General features: G+C 34.9%; 1 protein-coding gene across 3 annotated transcripts in view; it reads left to right on the forward strand.

Moving 5' to 3' along the window:
• The window catches only part of ARHGAP29 (Rho GTPase activating protein 29), an 80262-nt gene that overhangs the window by 40171 nt on the left and 27244 nt on the right, over positions 1 to 12847 (forward strand). For all 3 annotated transcript variants that reach the window (XM_066376739.1, XM_066376741.1, XM_066376740.1), the window contains 4 exons: positions 8644 to 8740; positions 9110 to 9182; positions 11590 to 11638; positions 12288 to 12425. In XM_066376739.1, coding sequence (XP_066232836.1) covers positions 8644 to 8740; positions 9110 to 9182; positions 11590 to 11638; positions 12288 to 12425 — 357 coding nt within the window. The remainder of the gene's footprint in view (positions 1 to 8643; positions 8741 to 9109; positions 9183 to 11589; positions 11639 to 12287; positions 12426 to 12847) is intronic.

Consider the following 12847-nt stretch of genomic DNA (forward strand, 5'->3'; position numbering starts at 1 on the left):
TGTGACTGGTCTAAAGTGCACCATGACTTTATGGACACACTGTATTTCCTGTGTCTCCTCCTGTTTCCAAGCAGGAAATTCAGTCTCGACAAAATATTTGGAATATGGCAAGAGAGATACAGCCTATTTGTGAAGTAGATAAAGACATCTTCAGTGTGCAAGAATTTATGATGTACCTATGTATTTGTATTTTCATTAGTATCTATGATTATTTTGGTCTCATTTGTAATATAAATTAAATCTCATTTGTAATATAAACCTAAAGCCATTTAGGTTTTTTATGATCTGCGTTTGGCCTATATTTAAAAATTGGCAAATGAAAAAGAAAAGTAAGCTTTAATAACATCCAAAATTATAGAAGTTTCATGTTTTCTGTTTTGAAAAATTAATTTCTAATAGGCAATTCATCTACATAGTTGATAATGGAAATGGTATAGTAAAGTATTCAACAGTGAAGTTTTCTTCCTCACTTAGCCACTCATTTCTTTCCCTAAAGCAACAGCTGTTACTGGTTTTTTGTGTATCTTATTACCCATATCTAAACAAATACAATGTGTTCTTTTTTTTCCTCCTTTTTGCACAAATGATAGCATTCTGCTCCTTGTTCATTGTTCTGAGTTATCTGTATATAAAGGGTTTCCTTATTCTTTTGCTGTTATTTATTTTTCCAAAGTTGCATAGAAATTTATTATATAATGTACTATAATTATTTCACCTCTTCTCTACTGATAGATGTTTGGGTTGTTCCCAGTGTTTTTCTGTTACAAACAGTGCTTCAATGAATACCTATATAAATTCTTCAGTGGGTAGTTACTGGATCAGAGAGTGTGTGCATTTCTATTTCGGGTGTTGCAAGATACCCTCTGTAGAGGTTTGCTCTTCTGATAGCAGCACTGAAAAGGCTGCACCTTTACCAGTAGAGCTGATTATCAAGCTTTGTTATCCAATCTTTGTATATACAATTATAGTAAAAATTGGTGTCCCAGTATAGATTTGATTTGCATTTTTCTCATTTTGTATGCAGTTAAGTATATTTATGTTTCAGAGTCATTTGTACATCCTTTTATGTGAACTGACCCTTTGTCCATTCTTTTTTTTTTTTAGTATTGATTTGTAGAAAGTCTGTATAAATGACATTAGTCCTAATCTTTGATATAAGTTTCAGATTTTCTTTAATTTGTTTTTTCTCTTTTGATTTGTGTAGGGTATTGTTTTATTTACTTTTACATTTAAATTTATTAATCTCGTCTACAGTTTTTCAGTTTTAGGAATTAGGAAGAACTTCTCTGCTCTGAGATTATAATAGCATTCTCCAGTGTTTTTTCTTCTAATGTTTTTACAGTGTCATTTATTAAATAAGTCTTTGATAAATATCTACATATCTAGCTAATTTATGAAATAATTCATCTTCCCACTGATCTGTTATGCCATCTTTATCATAAATATACTAAATTGTCACATATTTATATCTAATTCTGTTCCTTTTTGTGTCGTATTGATTTGTTTTGTCATGTGCCAATATCACACTGCCTTTATTGTAGTTTTATAATATGTATTAGCATCTGGTAAGGGTGGCTCTTCTTTCCATTACTATTTCTGTTCAGGATTTATTTTTCCATCAAGATATTTGAATTGTTCAAAAAAATTTTTTTAAAGGTACTTGAATTGTCTTATCTAGTCCCAGAAAGTATCTTGTCATTTTGAATGTTATTTGAGTTAAATTTATAAATTAAATTAAGGATAATTTATATACTTAACATTTCTTTTTGAGAATATAATATGCATGTCAATCAAGTTGTCTTTTTTGTTCCAGAAATAACAAAAGTTTTTGTTTTGCAAATCTTACAGCTTTTTCCCTCCTTAGCATTTTTTCATATGCAAGTGTTGAAATTTTTCCTCCATTATATTGTTTAATTCAGTGGCTTTCAAACTTCAAACCTGTTTTATGACATCAAGTTAGAGGACTGTCACCAGCATTTTTAAAATATGAAAGAGAATAGAAAAAGAAAAATCAGAATGCAACACTAACTGAATAAGACTTGATCTTTCAGAAGCTTTCTAGCTGTTTTATAGCTGATAACCATTATGTGTGTATGGTATACTCAGTCATAATGTAAAATTTTTTCTTACCGAAGATTGGGGTCAAAAATGTTTGAAAGTTGCTATTCTAGTGGGTTGTATGTATGAAAGCTATTTATGTGATTTCTTAAAGACATACTAAGTGTTTCTTAGTGCTTCTTGTTGAGACTTAATAGTTAACCCAAGGGAGAAAATTATTTGAATGTGGAGCAAAATTTTGATGAGATTTTGGAAGAAGGGCTGATATCAGGGTGAGAGTAGAAACAGAGATACCAATGAACAGGTTGTTAAATAGTCCAGGCTAGGGGTACAGTATGGCCATTTGAACTGAGTCAGTGGCAGTGGGAATGGAAATGAGGATAAACAATTTGAGGCATTTTGAAATTCAAGCTAATGAACTAAAGAATGTATGAAAAAGAGTATGTTTGAGGTGCAGAGTAGAAAGGAAGATAGAGTTTAAATACAGGGGTAGTCAACCTTTTTATACCTACCGCCCACTTTTGTATCTCTGTTAGTAGTAAAATTTTCTAACTGCCCACCGGTTCCACAGTAATGGTGATTTATAAAGTAGGGAAGTAACTTTACTTTATAAAATTTATAAAGCAGAGTTACAGCAAGTTAAAGCATATAATAATAATTACTTACCAAGTACTTTATGTCGGATTTTCACTAAGTTTGGCAGAATAAATCTTTATAAAACAACTTACTATAGTTAAATCTATCTTTTTATTTATACTTTGGTTGCTCCACTACCACCCACCATGAAAGCTGGAACGCCCACTAGTGGGCGGTAGGGACCAGGTTGACTACTAATACATGTTGGGATTGCAGTACCTGTAGGTAAAGACTGGGAAGTAGGGGAAGGAATATATCAAACAGACCATTGGAAAGATAGGTCTGAAGCTCAGAGGTTAAAACTAGACAGTTAGTTTAAGAATTCATTCCCTTAGAGGTATGAGGGTGAGCAAGTTTCTGCGGGGATAATATATAGAGATGAAAGCCAGGATAGAAATGTTGCAGGCTGAATGGGAATGACTGTCTGAAATACTAATTGTCTATAGATAGATAAAGAACATGAGGACACTGAGTTTACTGATTACCAATAATTGTAATCCAGGTGCTTTACAGTTATTTTTTCAGTTCCATTTAATGATATGCCATTTGCTTATGAAGAAATTAAAATTATATAATGTATCCAAAGTGACATTCCTATGTGGTAGAGGTCAATTTTGAACTTAAGTCTGAAAGTCTGAAGCCTTCCTTCAAATTACTGTAACACATTGCTTCTAAGAGCACAGAAGACTTCACGATGGAAGGAAGTTTTTTAAATTTGTAGTAATAATAGTGGACATTATTGAGGATGTACATATTGTATGCCAGAAACTGTTAAACTCTTTTCATGGGTCATCCCATTAATCCTCACAGCAAATTTTTAAGGTCAACACTATTGTTATATCAGCTTCCGTTTCACAGATAATGAAGCTGAAACAGGTTTTTCCAAGGTTGTATACATATTAAATGGTAGAATTATTGAGCGTTGCAGAATAGTCAAGTAGGATGAAAATTTAGGGGAAAAAAGGCCTCCAAGTTTGACTAGTGGGTTATCGTTGACAGTGTTATTCAATGGTATTACGTGAAAATATTAACTGATATTGAGCTTTTTTGTGTAACAGGATTTGTTCAAAGTTCATTCAATCTGCTCAACAGTTCTCAAAATACTATTATTCCCACTTTATAAATGAGAAAACTGAGGCATAGAACTGTTACATTACTTAACCAAGTAAGAGACAGATTTAGAATTTAATCTAGGCAGACTGGCTTCAGAACCTGTCCCATACCCAGGCAGCAAAATACTACCAGTGGGCTAACCCTGGCCTGCTGCCATTTCTGTGAATTGCTTTACTAGATAGAGCACAGCCACCCTTATTTGTTTGCATATCTCATTTGTTTAAGTTTGGTTCTTTTTAGTCAGAGTTGAACAGTTGCAACAAACCATATGGTCAGGAAAATCTAAAATAGTTATCTAACCCTTTACCGAAAAAGTTTTCATCAAGTTTTAAACTTGATGAAAAGCCAAATCCTGGTGAATTCAGCCATGACCTATTTATAGTGGTTTCGTGTAAAGAAGTATTATGTTAGATTGGGTAGTAGTTTTGAGAAGAAATACAGTAAAATGAATTTTTTTCATGTTGGAAAGATTTGAGAATGTTGGTAGCATAAGGGAAAAAAACATCAAGTGGAGCTCTGAGGGGTGATGAGTGGTAAAGGGTTTTGGAGAATGCAGGCAAGAAGGGGAAGTTTATTATTGGAAGGAGCCAAAGACTTCTTTGGAACACTGAGGAGGAGCAAAAAAGAGAAAGAATATTAGAAATACATGGCTATTTTTGAAGTGGAGGCAAGGGCAGTAATTGGAATTTTTGTTAGGTAGCTGTAACCTCATTCAGGTGGGGATGAAGATAAAATAGGAAGGTAGCTCAAATAATTGTCTTTTCACTACTCAAAATTATTTTTTAATCTCTCAATCATGTTTAATGCCATGAAAAAAGTTTATTTATAGGAAAGAAAGAATAATTATAGAATTTTGGATAGTGTTAAAAAGTATTTTTTTTCCTTTAAAGTCTAATAGTCCTGACTGGTGCTTGCTTAGTGGATAATGTGTTGACCTGAGATGCTGAGGTCCCAGGTTCAAAACCCTGAAGTCACTGGCTTGAGCACAGGCTCATCTGGCTTGAGCAAGGGGTCGCTGGCTAGAGCAGGGCATCACTGGCTTGAGCATGGCATCATCAAAATGATCCCATGGTCACTGGCTTGAGGGAGTGGTCAGTGGCTCGGCTTGAGCCCCCCACCCCGTTAAGGCATATAAAGTCTCCAGTGAGATTTTTAGAAACAGCTTTATTAAAGTTAAATTGACATACAATAAACTGCACATATTTAAAGGGTACAGTTTGATCAATTTTGACACGCATATTTTTGTGAACCCATCACAATCCGGATAACACCTGTCCCTTGATAATCTCCTCTCTGTGTCTCCCTGTAGCCTTCCTTTCACCAGTTTGTAAATTTTGTTTCATTTTCTTTTTGTGCAAAATACTTTATAATTTCCCTTTTTCTTGATCCATGAGTTATTTAGAAGTGTGTTATTTAGTTTTCTAGTATTTGGGGATTTCCTAGAGATCTTTCTGTTATTCCTAGTTTTTTTTCTTTTTCTTTTTAAATATTTTTCCATTGATTTGGGGGGGGGGGAGGAAGAGAGAGGGAGAAAGAAAAGCATCAACTCACTGTTCCATTCAGTTGTTCCATTTAGTTGTACACTCATTAATTGCTTCTCATATATGCCCTGACTAGGGATTAAACCCACAACCCTGGTGTGCCAGGACAATGCTTTATCTACTGAGACACCTGGCCAAGCCCTCTTTTATTTTTTATTTATTAATTGATTTTAGAGAGAGAGAAACTTTGATTTGTTGTTTGTTCATTCATGCATTCATTGGCTGATTCTTATATGTGCCCTAATGGGGGATTGAACCAGCAACCTTGACTTAATGAGGATGATGCTCCAACCAACTGAGCAACCTGGTCAGGACTCTGCTATTTCTTTTTTCTTTTTCTCTTTTTTTTTTTTTTTCAAGAGAGAGACAGACAGGAGGGATGAGAAGTATCAACTTGTAGTTGTGCTTTAGTGCTTCTCATACATGCTTTGACTGGGGGAGGGGATGCTCCGGCCAAGGCAATGAACCATTGCTAAAGCCAGTAATCTTGGGGTTTCGAACCTGGGACCTCAGTGTCCCAGGTCAACACTATCCACTGTGCCATAACCAGTCAGGTTGGACTCTGTTATTTCTAATCTAATTCCATCCAGTCATAGAACATATAGATATTTTGCCTGAATTGAATCCTTTTAAACACATTAGATGTGTTTTATGGCCAATAATATGGTAAATATTCACTGTGCGCTTGAAAAGAAAGTATGTTGTTGTTATTGGGTGGGCTGCTCTATAATTATCTATCTGGTCAGGGTGGCTGATAATATTGTTAAAGTCTTCCATAGTCATACTGATTTTCCATCTGTGTTTTCTATCAGTTATTGGGAGAGTTATTGAAATCTCTGGCTATTACTCTGAATTTGTCCATAAGTTTTTGCTTCAGGCATTATGAAGTTTATATTTAGGTACATAAATGTGTAAGATTGTGTTCTTTTGATAAATTGACTTCATTGTTATAAAATGACCTTCTTTATCTCTGATAGTTTCCATTGCTCAGAAATCTACTTGGTGTGATACTAGACAATAAGTTGGGCAGTTGTGGAGCTTAGCATATTTGTTTCTTTTGTCCTTCATGTTCTTGTTCTTTGTTGCCTGATAGCCAGTGTCTTGGAAACTGTTGTCTCTTTTATTTTGTTACAGGTTTCTTTTAATCATTTCAGGTAGAAGTATTAGCCTGTTTTTCCATCTTGGCCAGACCATAAGTCCAAAAGTATTTTTAAAATTAGTTATAGCGGTTTTTAAGTTTTTTCTTGTTGCTTGTATCAGAGATACTTAGAAGAGTCTGATGAAAGGTATGGACTTTACCCTTCATATCTGCAAAGGCTTATACCTATAAAATCTTCGTTGTAATTTTATGAGGTTTGCAGGCTTATGGTTTAATTCATCCCTGCTTAGGGATCTTTGCTTTCCAGCAAGCCTTTTCAACCCTAGTTACACATTAGAATCATCTGGGAAACTTTTTAGTAAATGTGCTTCACCCAGACCTATGAATTCTGAACCTTTGGTGGTGAGACCCAGACTTTGGTTTTAAAACTCCGTAGATAATTCTAATGTGCAGCCAGGCTTCAGAACAACTCTGTTCATAAAGCAAAGGATGGCCTTCTTTCCACTTGGTACTCCACCTTCCCTTTGGTGGCAAGGATCCTAGGGAAGGTAGGATATGGGAAGCCACTTGCTTTTTAAATTCAAGCTGACTAGAATGGGTTACTTCTTTTAAATTGCTAATTCTACCTTTAGATTTTTGACCTGATAAAGTCCATCTAGGTTTTAAACAAAGGAACACACAGAAGTTATAAGAAAACTTTCTCAGTTGTGTTTCACAATTTGCTTTAACAGAATGCAAAATGTTAGAATCCCTGTTATAAACAAAAGACAGCTGTATATCAATTAACATGGACCTTAGAGCACAAGGACATGTAGAAAATAAGGCATGAAATTTAAAATTTCTAAAACATTAGGTATTTTTATGTGATATGCTATGTGTATATATATATAGGCTTTATACTATGTCAAGTGTATATATAACTTCAATTATTGGTACTGCATGTTGACTTAAGTAGGCCACAGTGTGGTTAGCTGTTTTTAAAAAATGCCATAAAGCGCCTGACCAGGCAGTGGCACAGTGAATACAGTATCAGACTGGGATGCAGAGGACCCAGATTCAGAACCCTGAGCTTGCAGTCTTGTGTATGGGCTCATCTGGCTTGAGCACGGGCTCACCAGCTTAAGTGTGGGGTCACTGGCTTGAGCATGGGATCATGGACATGACCCCATGGTCGGAGGCTTGAGCCCAAAGGTCGCTGGCTTGAAACTCAAGGTTGCTGGCTGGAGCCTAGGGCTGCTGGCTTGAGCAAGGGGTCACTCGCTCTGTTGTAGGCCCCCCCCCCATCAAGGCACATATGAGAAAGCAGTCAATAAACAACTAAGGAGCTGCAATGAAGAATTGATGCTTCTCATCTCTCTCCCTTCCTGTCTGCCCATCTGTCCCTTTCACTGTCTCTCTATCTCCATCACACACACACACAGAAAAAAAAATGCCATGAAGCAATAATGCAAGAGAAAATAGCTCAGAGCACTCTTAATGAGACAGGTCTGGTGTAACATGGACTCTGCGACTCCAAGACTGATTGATTTCACATTGAGTCATTTCTTAGATTTGTCAAATTATACAATGCATGGAGTGGCAGTTTGGAATGCCAGCTACTTTTGTGTAAGCTGATTCTTTTAAATGAATTTTTAAATTAAGAACTTGAACATCATGTTTGTTTTGTGTATTAAACTGTTCATTTCTATAAGAATTGTGGGGTTTTTTGGTTTTTTTTTTCATTTTTCTGAAGCTGGAAACAGGGAGAGACAGTCAGACAGACTCCCGCATGCGCCCGACCGGGATCCACCCGGCACGCCCACCATGGGGCGACGCTCTGCCCACCAGGGGGCGATGCTCTGCCCATCCTGGGTGTCGCCATATTGCGACCAGAGCCACTCTAGCGCCTGAGGCAGAGGCCACAGAGCCATCCCCAGCACCCGGGCCATCTTTGCTCCAATGGAGCCTTGGCTGCGGGAGGGGAAGAGAGAGACAGAGAGGAAAGCGCGGCGGAGGGGTGGAGAAGCAAATGGGCGCTTCTCCTATTTGCCCTGGCCGGGAATCGAACCCGGGTCCTCCGCACGCTAGGCCGACGCTCTACCGCTGAGCCAACCGGCCAGGGCAAGAATTGTGGGTTTTAAGGGATTAAATGATTTTATATAAATCTAGTTTAAAGTATTTTCTTTCTCATTGATTTTAACCAACTTTTCCCTATAGCTGTGAACTTCACAGACGTTAATGAAGAAAACAAAAATGACCTCTTCAGAGAAGTGATTTCCTCCATTGAAACCTTGGCCTTAACCTTTGGAAATATGTGAGTAGAGGACTGTCATTTAATGAATCTTGGGCCTAGGTATCTCAGTGAGAGTTATGCAACATAACTCAGAAAATCTATGTTAAGTAAAATATTAACCAATATAAAATACTACCACATTGGAAAAGCTATATACTGTCTTGTTTTAATACAGTATTTAAAGGTGTCTTTAGAGCTGTTTAAAAGCAGCATTTATTTGCAAGTGATTGCATGGTTTATGTGAATAGAGTCCTAATAATTTACATATTTCTAAGGGTCTTACTGAAAATATTTATTCTGGAAGACAAGTTGGATGTAAATTTTGTGGCGGAGCAATGTTAATGACTTGTCTTTTTATTTCTTTTTTTTTTTTTTAACCTCATTGGGTAGCCTGACACGCTTCTTCATGGGAGATGGAGACAGTGATTCACTATTTCGACTGCCTGTTTCTCAGGAAAGTAAGGTAGGCCAAATTTGTGTGAAAGCAAAGACTTTAGTATTTTTAACTTAATATTTCACTAATTTTCTAATCTTAGTTTCATCATTACTCTTTTATAATTTTTTAGTTTATCTAGAAAAACATTAATTTATATTAAATATAATTTATGGTCAATTTCTAGAGCAAAAATGTAATTGTATTTCTTGAATATAACTCATTTAAAAGAACATATCTGATCATTCTAGTGTCTAATGTAATGAATCTAGGTCATATGGTCCAAAATTTTAGTAAGTAATTCTTAATCATTTTTTCTTCTTGATATTGTTACATATCTTAAAGTCTGGGGGAAACTTAGAAAAATAACATAAGAAGTAAAGAAGTGTTAATCTCACAAATTCTACAGTTTGTTATCAAGAAACATTTATTAATAGTCCTATAGGTCTTAAGTCTCCCTAAGAGCATCCCTATAAGTGTGTCAGAAGATTGGCCTTTTGATTGCAAATTGGAGCAAAAGGTGCTGTGAAATTATAGAACATAAAAAAATGTATGTAGAATATTGCTTTAAAGATTTATAGTAGTAGTATTTTCATTTCAATAAATTTTTTTCACCTAATGCAAGATATTTAAACATATGCATTAGGAATATATGTTGATTGTTTTGCAGTTAAGGATGATCAAATTCATAAAGGATTTCAACAAATATTTGGAAATGTGCCACGAACTTGTATTATTTCAAAATAATACATATAAAAGTTTCAGGTCATTCTTAAAATGATACAAATACAAGTGACTACTTAGAGCATTTATGTTGTATGTACTACAATATTGAGCATTATGTTGTATGCATTTACGTTGTGAGTACTACAGTATTGAGAAAAACAATTTGACTATTTCTGAAGTCACCCATTGATGAAACCACGAGGGTAGTAATAAACCATATCAGAATGATAAAGAATTTTAAGATCTTTGAATATTTTGCTATCATTCATGATTTTTCTTCAATGTTATCTTTTTTAAATGTGTTATAAGTTCAGAAATGTGATAAAATTATGTCTGTATGACAAAGCACTGGACATTTTACCTTTTTGTTATGAATCATATCCTGTTCCTGTGTCTCTATTGTGTTATATTATACTGTGTTTATATTATACTAATTCTTAATAGGGAAATACTTTTTTCTTTTTTCTGTGTGTGTGTACCTTGTTTTCCTTTCTGATGTTTTTAATTTACCCTAGAAGTTGACATAAAATCCATGATGATATAATAATAAAATAAAATTACTTTGTTTTATGAAGAATTTTGAAAAATATCTTTAAAAATAATAGTTGCTATTTAGCCTGTACTGTGGTAGCACAGTGGATAAAGTGGTGACCTGGAATGCTGAAGTCGCCCGTTTGACATCCCAGGCTTGCCTGTCAAGGCACATAAAAGGAGCAACTACTACGAGTTGATGCTTCTTTCTCTTCCCCTCCTCGCCATCCCTTTCTTTCTCTCTTTCCTCTCTCTCTAAATCAATCAATAATATCTTAAAACAATATTTGCCATTTATTTAATAGTGCTTATTATGTACTATCAGCTGTGCAAAGCCTTTATCATCTCAGTCCTTAAAATAGCCTTGTGAAAGTAGTGTTTTTATCTCCATTGCACAGACAGGCAAACCAAAGTTAAGTGAGCTTAAATTAAATACATAGTCCAGTGTCATACAGGTAATAAGTGTATGGACTCTGATCCCTTTTGCATTTAATCCCTGCATACTCTATATTGGCCAAGTAAATACAGTAGATCAAATTTGTTTGTGACCTCATTATTTTGATAGATAATGTTTTCCTGCACTGTCCAATAAGGTAGCCTCTTGCCGCATGTAGCTCTTTAAAGAAATAAAATAAAAAATGTACTTATTTTCAAATGCTCAAATAGCTACATGTAGCTGTAGCAGCTACCTTATTGAACAGTGCAAATGTAGAACATTTCCATCACCAGAGAAAGTTCTGCACTTCACTTTCCAGTAGACATTCAGAGAGAGTGCTTAACAAATAATAAAATGGTAAAGGTGTCTGGAAAAGATAGGACTTTGCCTTATATTTAGATAGTAATCTATTTAGATTGCTTCTGTAACTTCTTGACTAATATTTGTAAGGTCTGCATAATTTAAATTTTTGAATGGATTCATTAATGTTAACTAATACTGTTACTAGTAAACAATGAGGTTATTCATTCTTGGACCTTGAGAACTGCTGTGGTCAAAAGCTATATAATTCTTATAAAATATTCTGGCACTCAAACAGAGTTCTCAGGCCCTTTTGAGTTCTAAATACTTGAAATTCTTTAACAGGAATTATGTCACAGTAACAAATTAGAGTGAAAAAATTCTGAAGCAAAGATCTGTTACCTTCTGCTCTAATTTTAAATTTGTTTTCTTCCATGTTGTAAGTCTTTTGAAAATGTTTCTATGGAATCAGTGGACTCATCCCATGAAAAAGGTAATGCTTAAGGTACTTTACACCTTTGTTGAACTTTTTGCAGTTATTTTGAATAAATGTTTTGATCTCTTCTTGCTTTGTAACCTAATATATTTATTTTAACATAAACATGTAAAATTTTACATAGAATACTTAAGGGAAAAAATCTGCTAGAGTAGGTAATGTGATGAGAGCAACTGATCAAGAATTATATTGGGGCCTGACCTGTGGTGGCGCAGTGGATAAAGCGTCGACCTGGAAATGCTGAGGTCGCCAGTTCAAAACCCTGGGCTTGCCTGGTCAAGGCACATATGGGAGTTGATGCTTCCAGCTCCTCCCCCCCTTCTCTCTCTCTGTCTCTCCTCTCTCTCCTCTCTCTCTCTGTCTCTCTGTCTCCTCTCTAAAAAAAATGAATAAATAAATAAATAAATAAATAAAAGAATTATATTGGGGTTGTAACTTGGTGAATAATAGAAATACATGTTAAGCTCAAAAATACATTTTAATTTGAAACCATTTTAAGTTTAAACTGTGACCCTTTAATTTAAATTTGTTACTTGTGTTTTTAAACTGGTTTTTATTGAAGAGCATCTTAGGATTTGAGTGTTTCATTGTTTAGAGTTACATGGTCATATTTAATATATATTTACCTTGATATTTTTATTTTCAGGAAATTTTTCTCCTATAGAACTAGATAGCATGCTCTTAAAGAACTCGGACTCTGTAGAACTGGCTTTGTCATACGCTAAAACATGGTCAAAATATACCAAGAACATAGTGTCATGGGTTGAAAAAAAGCTTAACTTGGGTAAGTAGCCCTTAGGGGCATCTGATTAACTTTGGATTATAATAACTAAATTGTTTGCAATTCATGTGCTACTGACTATAAGTAATAATGATTCCAAAATTACTGTTTTATTGTAGTGAAAAACACCATTGTCCATTCTCTCTTCTTGAAATAAGAAAGACTCTTCTTACAATAAATGCACTGATTGAAAATTACTGTAGAGAAACCATTACATCTGGGGACACAAGGACAAATTCTGTGTTTGCCTTTAAAGAAGTCATATTTTAGTGGGTAAAAAAGAAATGCTATCAGATAATATGGTAAAAGGAGATAAAAACAACCATAAATGTATGAACAGAGGTAATGAAGACCTATAAGGAACATCTTAATAGCTAATATTTTCCTAGTGTTTGTAGTTGACAAAATGCTTTTACACCCATCAC

Source organism: Saccopteryx leptura, chromosome 3 (genome assembly GCF_036850995.1).
Source record: "Saccopteryx leptura isolate mSacLep1 chromosome 3, mSacLep1_pri_phased_curated, whole genome shotgun sequence".
Taxonomy (NCBI): Eukaryota; Metazoa; Chordata; class Mammalia; order Chiroptera; family Emballonuridae; genus Saccopteryx; species Saccopteryx leptura.